Source organism: Limulus polyphemus, unplaced genomic scaffold, assembly GCF_000517525.1.
Source record: "Limulus polyphemus unplaced genomic scaffold, Limulus_polyphemus-2.1.2 Scaffold327, whole genome shotgun sequence".
NCBI classification, from domain to species: Eukaryota; Metazoa; Arthropoda; class Merostomata; order Xiphosura; family Limulidae; genus Limulus; species Limulus polyphemus.
In genome coordinates, this window is record NW_013665937.1 from 443,048 (window position 1) to 459,712 (window position 16,665).

At 34.5% G+C, this 16,665-nt stretch overlaps 1 protein-coding gene across 1 annotated transcript in view; it reads left to right on the forward strand.

Moving 5' to 3' along the window:
• Nucleotides 1–430: 430 nt before the first annotated feature.
• The window catches only part of LOC106457412 (DNA damage-regulated autophagy modulator protein 1-like), a 33,303-nt gene continuing 17,068 nt past the window's right edge, over nucleotides 431–16,665 (forward strand). Inside the window, exon 1 of the mRNA XM_022383334.1 lies at nucleotides 431–531. Coding sequence (XP_022239042.1) covers nucleotides 503–531 — 29 coding nt within the window. The 5' untranslated portion in view covers nucleotides 431–502. The remainder of the gene's footprint in view (nucleotides 532–16,665) is intronic.

Sequence of the window (16,665 nt, forward strand, 5' to 3'; positions counted from 1 at the left end):
GGAAAACACTTGGCTAACTTCTACGGATTACGTCACGGGAGTCAAAACCAACTGTCACAACAGCCATTGGCTTTAGTGTGAGGAGATATAATAGTCCTTTTGAGAATTCATTGGCAAGATGGTGTATAGTGTAGTTTATGGGTATGCTGTCAGAAACAAAAACGCTTCAAGGATTAGTTTCTTTGATTTTCCAGCGGATCCTGTAAGAAGACAGATTTTTACACGTACAATTAATTAGGCTAATTTCACTCCAACCAAATACAGTAGGGTATTTTCGGACCACTTTGAATGTGACTGCTGTAAAAACAGGTGGACGATCTGGCTGGAATTGACTATCAAGGAGGATGTGATAAATTTATACCAGATGTCATACCAACAATATTCTAAAGTAAAAGCATATTTAAGTCTAAAACTACAGGAGCAAATGGAGACAAAAACAATGAAGTGTAGTTACGGTCAGCAATGACAGTTAACCGACAGAGTACCAGACCTAGAAAATTGTATGAACAAAGAAAACACCAACATCGTGAGGTAAGACCTTGCATTTCCTGTCTTTCTTAATATAACTATATTTATATTTGTTGAATAAAAATATTAAAATAATTTGGTTAATGATAGTTCACATTAATTATTCTTTTTTTTTTTTTACATCAAACCGATATTTTCGCTTGAACATTGTTTTTCATTTCCCATGTGCTCCTGCAATCTGAAGTTGATAATTATTATTATTAATTATAATAATGTTAAGCCTTGGATAAATACACCAGCTAAATTAATAACAACTTTTTTTCTTGTATTTTTGACAAAGCTACTAAGTTGATCTGCTGCTGTCCATAATTTTGAACAATTGAAGAGAGGAAAGATAGCCAGTCAGCAACACCCTATAATCAAAAAAGCGCAATAAAGAACTTACTGCCACTATTATAACGCACCTATGAAAATATGTTGTGATGTCGCACGAATTCGAACCTGGCTCGCCATATCTGAAATTCAAAGCTCTGCCACAGGGCCAATCCGATCCAATTAACAATAATAATAGCAATAATGTCTCATTAAATCAAAATGTTGAACTACCTGCTAATCGCAAATTATAAACCTGGTATCTGATGGCATCTGCTTGTTTGTCATAATCTTCTTGCTTCTACTCAATGAAACCCATTATCAAATATTAGGCTGCTCCTACTCAATGGAATACTGCTTTCTTTGTTTGTTATTTTTGTAAACATGTATGGAACTAGTGAGTTGTATATGCTATCAGCACCTTATCAGCGGGAACCAGTGTAAAATGGAGTATTACAACCAAATTATGATAAGATCTGTAACGCGTTAACCAATCAGTGTTACGAAGTCGTTTCCTGTTTACTTCTTCCTCTGCCTCAGTATCTTCTGAAGAATAAAGAATATTTATACTTCTCACTCTGTGAATCTTGAGTAGAAAACCCTTCCAGAGGCTCGGATTGATAAGGTTAGATCTCAAGGTTATCATTCTCGAACTATATCTCTACTTTTAATCTAAAAACCAGTTTGATTCAGTGCAGGATGACAGCTGCAGCTTTTTAATCAAGACTCCATATCAGTCATCAGGTCACGTGATTTGCTATGTCACATCCGAGCTAAACATAAGTGCAACAAAATATCGATAATTTTTCACTATTTTGTGACTTTTAAATAACGTAAAAACTGTGATAGTGTGTTATAATATACTCTAAACATTACAGTTCTGCAAACACAAAACATCTGATTTAATAGTCATTTAAGAGCTCACCTTATACTGCGTATCTCTGCTACTGTTAATATTACTACTACTGCCCCCTGCTGCTCTACTACAACAACTGCTGCTGTATCATCTTTCACACACCAAACAAATTCCTGCAACCGACTTGGGGAATTTTTGTCAAAAAATTCGGGCAGAAACCATCACAACATAGATACTTTTGGACACATCGGTGGTGTATGCCTTCTTCGGTCTTCTCTATCGAAAACTGTGGATATACCGGCTTTATAGAGATGAAGACCCAGATGTGGTGCTTGCGTAACATATGCGATCACCGTGGTGTTTTGTGTGGTAATTTGGATGAAGGGTGTGGGGTCTACTCCTTTTGAGCCTGGAAAGTAGTGCAAATGTGGCCATGCTAGTGGACAATTCAGATTTCAGATATCGCAAAGGGTTAAAATCTCTATTCAGTATTTAACAGAGAAAAAAAAAGATGTACTGAAAGTTTTTTTAGGAAATCAATTCACCAAAAATGTCTCCCTGACTCGTACATATCAGAAATGTTTCGAATTTTAAGAGCTTTTCTCAAAAACAATTCCTACGTTACTAACAAACTGTACACAGGTTACATACCGCAAACAAACCATAAACATATAACACATCATTATCAGACCTCCTGCCAACCAACTGAATATGGAAATATTTCTCATTGCCTTACATTGCAGATTCTTTACCTCCTTTTAAACAGGGAGTATAAATATTATATAAACCAAAACATTTTTTCTTTAGAGCTTTGTTTCGGACACCTTATTAATATAATATAAATATGTTTTCCTTTCACAGAGATAAAATAAAATACAATTCAGATAATTATACCTTTAGAGTAACAACTGAAAATGTAGTTCGACCGTAAAAGAAGAAAATTTTCATTTTGTATTAAACGAGTTTTTTAAATGGAAATGGTTTACTGATTCATTATTCGGCTTATTCTTCTTCTTTAATGGTTCTGTATAAAAAACAACAAGTAAGAATAAAACTGAATACAGGTTGAATAGTAGGCAACGTCGTTAGGTTTACTAGTTATAAACTGTTACGTCTGTAGAAGTAAAATTGATTAACTCGTTTATAAAGCATCAAATGGGACATTATAGCAATGGAAATGCATGTAATTACCGTGGAAACAAAGATAGAGGCTTTTTAAACTATCCTATACAAAATATAACGTTCCTATGGTGAAAAAAGAAACACTGTGTTTCAAAATAGTGGAGTCCAAAACCGGAAAACCGATAAATCTTAGGTAACAATAAAGTTAAGAACGCTTTTTAAACAATGTTTAGAACTGTATAAAGTTAAGAACGCCTTTTGAACAATGCTTAGAACTGTATAAAGTTAATACTGCCTTTTGAACAATGTTTAGAACTGTATAAAGTTAAGAACGCCTTTTAAACAATGTTTAGAATTGTATAAAGTTAAGAACGCCTTTTGAACAATGTTTAGAACTGTATAAAGTTAAGACCGCCTTTTGAACAATGTTTAGAACTGTATAAAGTCAAGAACGCCTATTGAACAATGTTTAGAACTGTATAAAGTTAAGAACGCCATTTGAACAATGTTCAGAACTGTATAAAGTTAAGAACGCCATTTGAACAATGTTTAGAACTGTATAAAGTTAAAAACGCCCTTTGAACAATGTTTAGAACTGTATAACGTTAAGATCGCCTTCTTACAACAAAAGATTGGTCCTCACTGTAAATTTCCGCATTTAGATTTATTCGGCAAAAATGTATGTGCGCAGAATTCCCAACAAAACGAAATGCTTTTGGAAAGGACAAACATTTGACGTTTTTCCAAGCTAAGTGAGAACAACACTCCCTTTCAAAACTAAAGTCTATGATCGACTCATTTTCCAGAAAACGTAACTTAATGATAATAGGAAACATTTATTAAACGTTTCAGAATCATCAAAATTCTATCATCAGTAATCTATAGGCACAAAACAAACAAACAAAATTTGTAATTACAATAGAAATATGATATACATAACAAGTAAACAATCTGAATATACAAATATAACATGAGAAAATGAAAATGTGGCACGAATGAAATAGTTAAATTAAAATAAGTTTAAATCAAGTGAAGACTGTGAATTATTTAGGGACAGGAGAAGTTTTTATTAATTTTTTTTGTAAACCTCCAGGCTTACCGCAGAGCCATTGGGGGGCGATCGAAAAAGAAAGCTAAAGTCAACGTTTCACAAAATCAATGAAAAGGGAATATTATTTATCTCACATGTTTCACATTTATTATGTCAAACCTTACAGAAATTTCAAAACCGGAATCAATATCTTCCCGACCTATAAACCTATGAACAAAACTAGTCAGATATTATATAATACTAAAGATGTAATAAATACATGTAAAAAATTGAATGTGAATGTGGTTGCGTATATAACGGTCAAACTAGAAAAAAATATGAAATTTCGAATAAACGAATACAAGAGAAATATTAAAACTGAAAATTCTCCGCTCGCCGAACTTGTTAATCTTACTGGTCATATTATTATGTGGGAGAAAATTAATTTTGGCTCAATTGAATAATATGACGGCTATATATGTATATATTTGTTTGTCTGAAGTTAAGCACCAAGCTACACAATGGGCTATATGTGCTCTAACACCACGGGTATCGAAACCCGGTTTTTAGCGTGGTATGTCCGTAGACATACCACTGTGCCACTGTGGGTCACACACACACATATATATATATATATATAAGCGAATCTATAGAAATAATTCAACACCGCAAAAATAATTATGATATTTTGAATAAGGATGAGGGGTTGGCAGGACGTGAAATCTACAGATGACGTGACGTTTTTTCGATAATATTATAACCTTCTTCAAGGTACTTTTGTATGTAAATGATCTAGTAATATGGGTCACTTGACAAATTTTAAAGGTATAAATGGTTTGTATCCATAGCTTGTATTCTACACTCCTGAGGATGATGTGGATACGTTGAAACGTATGTAGTCTGTTATTTGAGACCTTTGACGATCTCAGAATTTATATTTTATATTTTGTGTTTAAAACGCTGAGCGAATGAATATTTTAACCAATGTTTTACACCAGTTCTTTGAATTTATCCGTAATTACTGTCTTGTTAGTTGCCTTTCCGTGGTATCTTATTGAAGTCTTTACACCCCAACTTGTGCAAATATGAGTTTCTTTGAGTAATTACTGTCTTGTTAATTGCCCTGTCGTGGTATCCCAGTGAAGTCCTTACACCCCAACTTGTGCAAATATGAGTTTCTTTGAGTAATTACTGTCTTATTAATTGCCTTGTTGTGGTATCCCAGTGAGGTCATTACACCACTACTTGTACAAATATGAGTTTCTTTGAGTAATTACTGTCTTGTTAGTTGCCTTGGCGTGGTATCTTATTGGTGTCATGACACAACTACTTGTATAAATATGAATTTCTCTGAGCTATTACTGTTTTATTAGTTGCTGCTCAAGTATGTTAGTGACTAAACTCGATTCGTACAACTTACACTGGCTGCTAACGTTTTTTTAAAGTTGCATATACTTTGATTCGTTACACAATGTGGCTGTCTGAATAACATCTTATAACTCGTTATGCACTCCGTTCTCCTAGTCGCAGTCCGTGTTAAATCACCTTAGAGACTGCAGCATCAAGTTGTGTAGTGTTGATTCCAGGTAGACCTACTAGATGTTTCCTTATTTCAAAGTTCATCAGGTTCTCCCTAAAAGATATGCTGTCTGGATCTATAGTATAGCTAGATTGGGTAACCCTGTACACACGCACACACTCTAAATGTTTGGGAATCAAAATGTGTGTTCAATTTCTATTTGTTTATTTTTAGAGTGTCTTTCACGTGCCTACTGAAGTTACAAATATTTCCATGAATTTATCCAACCTTAGTATGCAGCACACTGAAGGGCAGTTCTAAATCCAAGTCTTTAACCTTTTGCTTTATTTTTCACACTTAATCATTATCACTGTGCTGTTGTATCATATCTCTTCTATACTTTATTTTTATAATGATTTAGAACAAAATATCGCAGACGAAACTGATGCATTGTTGTTGTGATATTTCAAACGTACTCGTTTGCGATAAATAAGGGCGCTGGTTGCCCAGTGGTAAAACTCCGAAGCTGGCGAATAGGGTTCGAACCTCTGCATTATCACAGCATATTTCCCAACTATGCGTAATATGGGTGCGTTATGAGAGTGACAGTCAATCCCTGATGTTGGATGGCAGGATGCTTGTGACTGGCTGCTTTCTTTCTGGTTAATAATTTAAAATTAGAAACTACGACCCATAACCTTAGTGCCATAAATCTTCTAAGTACAAACGCAACAAAGAAATATGGTCGAAAATTAAAGATTATTTAAGAAAAATCTTTATCTATTTATTTTTTTTTGTAACTGTTCCTTAAACAACGTGTTTTGAACAGCATTTCTTTTGTATTGTATGTCGTACATATTGGACACTGAAAGCTGATAAACATGTGTATATTTCTAACAAAACTAAAACCTACACATTTTGAGACTTCGTTTACAGTCATACCATAACAAGGTTTCTCTCGTATTATAAAAGATAGAAGGTTTCTATGCGTTTTGTATTCAAGGTTGAGTGCCTCAACATTAACACACTGTTAGATCAGAACTCAAATTAAATACAAAGCGCTTATTTTTACCACAGGAGATTGCGTACCCTAACCCATTTTCTCTGCTTGAGACCGTCGAAGCTTAAAAGTACCACACACAAATATGCTGTCGTCCTTCTATTTCGTGTAAGCATGTAACCAATCTTTAATAAAACTACACACAAAGTGAATACATTTCTCGTTCTCTTCTACTATATTTTAAAACTAAAATTTTATTTTTATTTTATGTTTTGTTGATTACTTTACTAAAATATTAAATTTTTCTCACTTGTCTTCCATACTGTTCTCTATTAGTAATTCGACTTGGTCAATTCAAAAGACCATTCTAAGAACCGTGATAAGAAACTAACTGAAGGAGGATGAACTGTTTGTTTTGTTTGAAATATAACTAGCAAGAAACTGCTGAAACTGTACTGCAAATCTTTGTGTTATGACAAAAATTTAACACTTTTTAGAAGATTCGTTTATCATTGAATTAATACTTCCAGTAAAGTTTGAATTTATAGTATCAACATGCGTCATGTATATTTATACATATTATTGTACACAAATTCGACTTTATAGAACCAACGTGCGTCATATATATATATACTTATGCATGTTATTATATACAACTGACAATATTGAACTGTGAAAAACGACCCCTTTCTCTAACTACATTTAGTAGGTTTAGGTTGCAGTCAAAACACACTACCAAAGAAACAATCTTTTAAACAGAATGTAGAATCTAGCTCAATAATAGGGGTTGTAGTGGCTTATAAAAACAAAGTATCTCATGATTACTGAATAGATAACACAGGTATTACTATCTCGTTATCCAACATTGCATTGACGGTATTGGACGAATTTGTCTTATTTATTTTTAATATAGATATGACCAGGTGATGTTCTTTTAGAGAATTAATCATCCTTTCATATATCGGGATGCATGTTGTTCACGACCTTACTATTGTGTTACGTATAATGATAAAGTTTATATAATTCCTATATACTTATCAAGATAATTCTTTATTTTTTCTTTAGATTTGATATGGGCATTTTTATATTCTGTAATAGCGCGTCTGTTCTTCTATCACCATTTATTTTCGCATGTTAAAAAGTTTTTTCCAGATTATCGATTTGATGTTGGTTAAAACATTTCTCAAATCTAACATTTTTCCTTGTTAAAAGAATTAGTGAAAAGTGTATTCAAATTCTAAAACCTCGAAAGGAAGTGTTACTTATGACTGACAATTAATAAAAAATAACATCTTCCTCTTGAAAACATGGAAATTAACATTTGAGACGAACTTTGTGAAAGTTATTTCTGTGACCGTTTCGATAAGATGAAAAAACATTATATTGCAAGTATTAAGTGAAAATTAATAAGGAACTGTAAGTAAACTTGTCTATTATACCTTCTAAATCCAATTTAATGTTAAAATTGTTAAATTGTTATTAAATAACTCGTTTTCTGTTGCCACAAAATATTTAAGTGACTCTATGTCTTCGAAGCTAAATATAACGTGAAATATTATTTTTAAGTTAGCTTTTATATTTTAATCAGTTTTTTTTACAATATTTAACAATAGATGAAACGTTCTCAAGTTTTATTTTGCTGCTACCTAGGTTATAAAGACATAAAAGTATACAAACTGTATTAGCGTTTTACTGTGTCTTTCTGTAGTATTCTGGTACAGAAAAGTTCAAATATGTGCAAAATGGAGTTTCTGGAACTGTTATACAAAAAATAATTTCTTAATACGAAAGTCAAGAAAACTGAAGTAGAACATTTTTTAATAGCACAGGAGAATGTACGTCTTAACTCACTGGTAAGCTTATATTTCACTGTTATACTGGATGGTAGAGTAGAGAGCAGGTAAGAAGCAAAACTTCACCACAGAACAAAGACAAGATCCTATTCACGTCTGAATAGGAAGAGCAGGAATAATGAGTTATAACACTGTTAATACAAACTAAGGTCCCTGTGCGGTATCCCACATTTCTTAGATTAACTACGTCAACGAGCCCCCTATATACTCGCGTATTCAACAGAGATAACTGGAACTCTCCAATTGAAATTCTTGTACAAGTCTCTGTATCACCTTTAGAAATGAGTATGATTTCATTCCAGGATAGCGTGACACAGAAACATAGTCAAGCAAGTATAAGCCCTATAGAACGATTTTTGTGATATGGAACTTTTATCTAAGCTATAGGATTGATTAAGGTGTACGACCTTGCCAGAACTTATTTATGAGGATGTCATAACAACCTTGAAAACACTTGTATAAATATATAGAAAATATAATTTCCTATATATATCCAACTAAAGATACATATGTTGTTGTTTTTTTGAGACGTCATTCCTCCAGGCTTGTTCAGCCCCTCCAACAGGTCTCCTTTCCATTGCATCAGGGAGACAGTTTCTACTTACCCTGTTGCCTTGGCCTAGCAATGGTGCCATCAGTCAGTGTTTCTAAGGTCAGAAGTAGGAGAGACCATTTTTTGGCGTGTCATCACTAATAAATTCACTTAGATTAATGTTGCCTTAGTCATATGGTTAGTGCAGTCTTCTTGGGGATGAGACACTGAAATATTGTTGTTATTAATTTTCACTGGCTGTCAGTTATCTGAAGGAAAAAAAAGACATCTTTAGGGTTGAGGAATTTGTTCAACCTCCTTTAGGTGACACACCAAGTCATTTCAGTGCAATATGTTGTTGTTGTTGTATCCTTTTATTAGACAGTAGTGTCTTGTTTTCCTTGTGTCAATGTTTTGAAAGGTGGGTGAAGAGTCTCTAAGGTTGATCCTGCTTCCAGGTTAATGTAACTATTTTCATGGTTCGATTGTTATTTCCTTAGGGTGGAAATCCATCTAAATTTATTGTGGAGGTTGACAGGCAAGCAGCAGCTCTTTGATCTGCATTGATCTTTCCTGTGTTGGTGTCTGGTAGGTCACGTTTTTCAGCCTGAACTTAAGAACATATTGTCTTTCATTTTAAAGTGTGACCTGGAAGTCATGCTTAGGTCACTGGTCAGATGTTTAGAAGAGGAAAACCAGTGGTCAAATTTATGGCTTTTTTATAGCAAAAGTTACGATTGCAAACTTCAAGTTAATACATCCTATGATATTTCTGAAATTCTAAAAGCAATCAGACCATGCATCTCACAGCATTAATGACGAACGCACTGATCCTTTTACTGAATGAAGGGACTTAGCCCAAGCACTGTTGAATGTCTTTCTCTCCCTAAGCACCCCCTCCCACTGTGACACAGCAGTATGTCTGTGGACTTATACCGCTAAAAACCGGGTTCCGATACCTGTGTTGGGCAAAGCACAGATAACCCTTTGTGTAGCTTTGTGCTTAATAACAAACAAACAAACAAAAATCTCTCAGTACAAAATCACATGCTTATCAGGATTACAGTTTTGGACCAAATCTAATATAGGAAGACTCAAATGGTTTTCACACGGGTTGTCTGTCAAGGTGGTTATATTTCACAAGTATATAGCGGGAACGCACGATGTACCACTACTGCAATGTAAGGGGCGTTACAAAATGAATCACACTTTTTTCCCCGAGAGCATAACAAAGTAAAATAAGATTTTAATTCAATCAAAAAAGTAATTCCAAGTATCAATATCGCTTGATTGGGCCACCATTGTTCTCATGCACGAGTTTTAATGGATTTGCAAAAGATTTCAGCAATGCAACAAACATGTCTGTTTCTGTCTGTGAGCACAACAGTGAGAATACGAATCAAAGTTTCGCGTTTGTGTCTTCGCATTCAGGCAAAGTTCCAAAATTTCTTCTGTGTATTGCTGAACGAAAGCTCCGACATTTTCGGTGGGATTTAAATCTGGAGAGTTCTCAATCCATATTCCACCACTTTTCACGCACCACTCTTTCAAATTCAACAATTCTAAAACTTTTGAGGCATTAATCGGATTTATTAAATCTGGTATTGCGATGTATCGATTGGAAGATTTAAATTCTCGTAGCATGTCTGCGACTATTTTTCTGAGCCATTCCGAAGGCAGCACATGCGACACGAACCTGAGTTCGAGTCAGCACCATGATTCAAAAGTTTTCGCAAAAAATGAAATTCGAAGAGTCAAACACCCAAGAGTACGTTGAAATGACGTTTTCTCACGAGTGATGATATTAGCTGTCCTACCAAATTCGACATTACTTGTGAGATTTATTTTGCAACACCTCTTATGTTCAGGAAGTGAATTCCGCCATCTTAGTTATAGTTTAGTGTTTTCCCATATTGAAGAGTTACCAAGTTTTGTCGTTTTTTAAACGCCATCAATAACATTTTGAGATCTTTTATTAATATTATAGTTTATACTAGTACTTAGTTTTGTTTGAAGTGATTATTATATCGAATATAACATCTCAGGTGTGAAATCACTATGGTGTAAAAGTAAAGGGAATAAGACAAAACATGGAACTGCAAGAAAAGAATTATTGTGTAATATCTTGTTGGGATAGGTGTTCACAAAATATTTGGGGTAGCTTGTCACATATGACAACCAACTACAATAGACCTTTCATATATTTATATACATGCTTTCATATGGACCTATTATATACATACATATACTGAGATTGTAGGAATTAATTTATACTAGAGCTTCAAGATAAAACCTGAGAAAAGTACAACATACTAGGTGTCATGCTTAGATGTGTCTAATAAGGGAAACTTCAGAACAAGTAGAGCAGAAGCCCTGTCAAAGAGTTTAGCATCAACTATGAGAAAATAACACGGTATTGCCAGAAGATGAGCTTTGGAGACATAAAGGGAAATTGTGATCAGCCACTAATCTCACTTGTATATGTAAAGAATAGATTAGTTTTACAACAAATCTGGAAGAACAGTTGGTTTGGTTATTGCTTTAAGTCTGTTATGGACCTAAAAGTAGCATTTTGAGGTAGAACCTAAGTAGGCCTACAATCTTCTTTTGCATTATTCTTAGATAATTGTGTATTACACAATAATTACATTATGTGTGTGTATGAAAAGTGCAAATACTGCGTTGTTTTCCATTGCAAAGGACAGTGACAACCAACCCTCAGTTATACGTGACAGGAACTAAGTAGCTTAATGTCTGTAACTACAGACTAGCACCAACACTCATAGAGATAATTGTTCGAGCAAATAAAGCCTGCTTTCCAGTCAGAAAACGGGATATTTTGTGCATTAGTCCAGTCATCGTAGCAGATGGTGACAATGAATTAGACTGAATCCATAGTGCCCCTTACACTTTTGATGGTATTACTATCTACTTTTCATTGTGCATACAAGCAGTTCCCTGCTCTTGGGCCAACTCTGATCTGTTCTGGATGGCGTTGCTGTGGAATTGCAGTTCACTTGTCGTACAAGCAAAACTTCAATTTCCTCAGTAGATCTATTCCTAAGATACCATTACCAGAGTCTAGGTCAAACACAACTATCTTTGCTTGGTGAGTGACATGGCCAAGGTGAACTTACAGACATTTTATCTGTGTCTATGTAATGATGCAAGATTATTGTGTAATTGAATTGGTCATCTGGATCCACAATTGTTTAACTTGTCACCATTTGCTAGAATAAAGTTAGCATCAATTGGCTAAAGTGGTGGCTTATTATGGAATGATATATGAGAAGGTAAAGCTAGGTAATTGCATTTTCAGTGTCCACTAGACATGTAAACTCACATTAATGTAACATTATCATCACATACCACATGTCGTCAAGTCCATGATTTTCCATGGACTGGAAATGAATTAACCGTCATGACATCATATGAGCTAGTGACTAAATTCAACTCGTGCTCTGCTATTTTAAAATTAGCTGCAGTCAATACTTTCTGTTGACCTTCTTGCATCGGTCACGGCATTGTTCTGAATGGTACTCATACTCGATACTCCTGTCTTACAACAGTTGAAGCAAGGGCTCAAAGTCTTGGAATCTTCACTAACCCAATTTCTATTGCATCGGTGGTGCAGCCATGCCAACTGGGGTGAGTAATATCCATGTTGTCTCATCTTAAGCAATAATGGCTGCAAAATGACGCCTTACAGTATCTGTTGCAATAAAGTTGGTGTTTGACATTTATGTTGAGTTTTGGTGGCCATCACAGATCCTGAAGATTACTTTGGAGTAGAATCCACAGATGCAGTTTTTTTCCTCTGCTTTAGCACACCGCTTCATACTGCATTGACACAGTAACCGCTTCCATTGGAAATATCCCCGAAACACATAGGATGCTGCATGGATTTGCAAAAAAACTTCTTGATGAGCATCTTATTGCAATCATTAGGAATCATGTTATGATTGCTTTTGCAGATAATTTTCTTAGCTTAGCCACAGAGTGGAATTTGTGGCACGACTTCACTGATAACTGTGTTTCAGTTGTCGAGTCATTCCTCATCAAATACTCTTAGACAATGAATTCTGGGCTGTCTAGACTTAACATCAGATATTGCTCTGTCTATTCCTAAATCCATTTATTGCATCAAATACATGAATAAATTATCAAAATCCTCCTTTGCCATTCTCCTTATACACTCGTTAGCTTACTTGTTTCTCATCATCAACATAAGTAAATGGTGATGCAGACACTTAGTATAACTGATTTCACATTCTCTATTGCCTCGTGGCTGATATTCTCTTTAGATATGGGGTAGATTCTCATTCTCCTCTAAATGTCTGGAGGCATGCACGTCCTTTGGCAATGTCTGGACCAGAAAGCTGTGACATATAAGAATACACATTGCTATCGTATTCCTCATCGCATTCAACTACTGGGCACGGTCTTGAACTGTCATCGCTATATATTGTCAGGTGGGACGGCTCCTGACCTTTGAAATGGGTAATACCTCAGTCAAGTATGTGTAAGTCTTGTAGAACAAAAGTTGTTATAGTAACCTTTGTCCAAGCTGTTAGGACTTGTAAAGTGTGATGATATTTCCAATCATCAAATTACCTCCATCTGTTTCAGTTTTAACTCCCTATAAATTGGCTTTAAGTTAGCTAAGGTTCTCGCTTTTTTAATCTTTCAATATTTTTGTATTGAAGTATAACTTATGTTAGTTATTATATTGAAGCATTATTTATGTTAGTTTTTATGTTGAAATATAACTTATGTTTTTAGGAACAATTAATACAGATTTTTGCTTTTACTGTGTCTTTTGTTTGTATTGTAATTATGCACAAAGCTACAGCTTAGGCTATCTGTGCTCTGCCCACCACGGGTATCGAAACCCGGTTTCTAGCGTTGTAAGTCCGCGGACATACCGCTGTGCTAATGGGGGACTTGTTGTTCGTAAATCTTTTTAGTAAGAAATTAAAATGTCAACTGTTAGAAAGCTTATTCGGTATTTAATTTTAACATTCTTTCTCTTCCGATGAAGAGCAAAACCCTCCATAACGCTTAAGTTCTTGTCTCATTCTCATTCTTGGGATTTCTGATTGCTTTATGAACTTTTAAATGTAGCATTGTATTTTTCTAGAAGGTTGGAAGCTTGATGCGACAAAGTTAAATATATTTATAGTAAATGAGAATATATTTATCCATCTATTTATTTTATGACACTTCATACCATAATCTTAACAGTGATTCTTGTTGTGTCTAGGAGTAACCCAGGTTTATACACCAGTCAAGTAAAATGTTACAGTAACCTAAACGTGTAAGTATTACCCTATGAAGATATTTCTTGCGTAACAAAAAAATATGTTTTCCGCTAGCACGTAGAAATTCAGTAATGGCACAAAATAAGTTTGGGTATAAATGTGCAGGTGGGGGAAAACTATTTGTAGTTTTGTTAGTAGATGCAGATCTATAAAACTATACGCAGAACGCATTTATGAACAACAACTAAAGGTGACGCTTCAAAAGTGTCCGTTACATAATAAATTGTATTTTATTTTAAGAGTACGGTAATATCAACACAAGAAGTATCCAATATTCAATATGTCCTCTGTCCGTTACACCAACAGACTACAGACGAGGTAGAACATGGTAAACAGAAGCACGAAGCATATCTCCAGTGTCGCGCATCATGTAATGTTGAATTTGACTTTTTTTTCTCTTTCAAATGTTAGCATTAGATAGCTGTACCAATCCTAGTGACTGATGAGTGCATAAATGAGCTTTGATATAAAATTCACACTTTGAGTCTGAGCTGCAGTTCCTAGTGATTATGTGTGATAAGCGAATTCGATTGCAAAGCCACCTTGCAGTGCCACCTATGATATACTTTTAATATGTTCTAGGTATGGTGTTACATATGTATCTGTACCACTTGATAATGCTGTAGGCCCTACTACTCTTCCAACTTCTAGAAGTTTGGTATGAACTTATTTTGTACTAGACCTATATATATATATATATACAAAACAAAAGCTGTTAAAACGTTTGCTCCTTGTTACAAAGGAAATACGAGTGTTTCTTGTAGCCTGAAGGTTGTGTTGTTGAGTTATTTAATATCTCATTTTCTTTTACTTGTGTATCTTATTTGTTACTTTAAACCTAAACTGCGCCTTTTATAGGACATATGGCTTAAACGTAAAATTCAAGATTTTGAAGTTTAGACATAACCATCCCTAATTTAGAACTGCAGAACAGAGGGAGGGCAACTAGTCAGCAGTAACTCCCTTTCTACACTTGTACTGAGAGAAGTAACTTCATAAACTGGAAGCTCGATATATACTTTAAGAATAGGCACAATGCTTCAAGAGTCCCCAACAGGGACAGCGGTAAGTCTTCGGATTTACACTGCTAAAATCAGGGGTTCGATTCCCTTCGGTGGATACAGCAGATAACCCGTTGTGGCTTTGCTACAAGAAAAAACAAACACACTGCTTGAAGGCTTCAGTTTTGGAAAAGTCTAGTAGTGCCATCTATGAAGTGAAACGATTAACACAGTTTTATCTCTTGTTTCAAATTTTAAATGCTTGTATATTTCGATGTGTGCGTCTTGATTTTATATTCTCGTATAAGTATTCCTATCTCGATAAGTATTCCTACCTTTTTTTAACAGATCTAATGCACCAAAGAAAGCAATGTTTTCTTTATCATCTTTCCTTTAAATTGGAATTCATTCACCTAAAATAATAATGTACATCATAGCTTTGTTTTCATACAATTTGATATTATAGATTGCGTCGCAATTTCTACTTAGTCTGTTGTATCCCAGTCGGCACTGTAGATGACATATATGGTGTATTTGACATATTGGCATATTAACATTACTTGTTTTATAACTGCATACTATTTACTTTTTCTTTTACATGAAAAACATTTACCATCAGCTTGTAATTAAAAAAAAACATTTTATTTATACAGAGATCGACATTTTTCCATTTTATTATGTGGATATTCTAGTTTTACAATCAGGTAGATTTTTTCTTTCTCTTCATATGGAAATACGCCAAAAGTTAAACGTTTGACCGAGAAAAGCATAACTAAATATTTGGTTTTCTAACTAAACTGTACCTCTATGGAAAGTTTGCCTGTTCAATAGAATACTGTTCGTCTTCTGTATGCTTTCTATATTATGCATTTTCATGAAACTCTGAAGTAACAGTAATTAAGAAAAACAATTTTATTTACATATATGATGGTTTTTGTTTGTTTTTACTTCTTGCGTGTGCTATCATTCGAGGCTGGGTAGTGAGCCAAAACATCAGTGAATAATAAAAGGTCCATCCTGTTGAGGCCTCTCTGCGAAATGTCGAGTAGGTTCTGAATTTTTATACGAATGATTTCCAATTTTATTTTATTTTATTTTTTTGAAAACTTGGCCAAAAACAAAAGTGTCATACGTTAAGACGAGTAAACAAAGATACAAATTACAATCTGGAAACGAAAAATATATTGTTGCGTCAGCGAGTCACATGATTACTGTGACGCCACGTTTTTAGAACTATCCTGTACCTTGGCGAATGCTCTAGTATTTACTAGATATAGGGTAATCTGGTATATAAAAGAGGGTGACAACGTGACGGAAGAATGTAATGTGTGTGTAGGTAGTGAGTAATTGAACTGCAGTCACAGGGTATTGTTGAAGTTAACGTTCGTTCGTTATAGTGTTTGTTTTAGCGCGAATATTGAAATTAAGTGTATCGTAAAGTTATATTCGGAAAGAATAAACCAGTTTTATTAAATAAATACTTGTGTCGCTAAAGTTTCGTCGGAAACGAAGTTACGGAAAGTTAATTAACAAACGGAGACGTAACAAACTGGTGTCAGAAGTGGGATGAAAAAAAATGGAAACGAGAGGC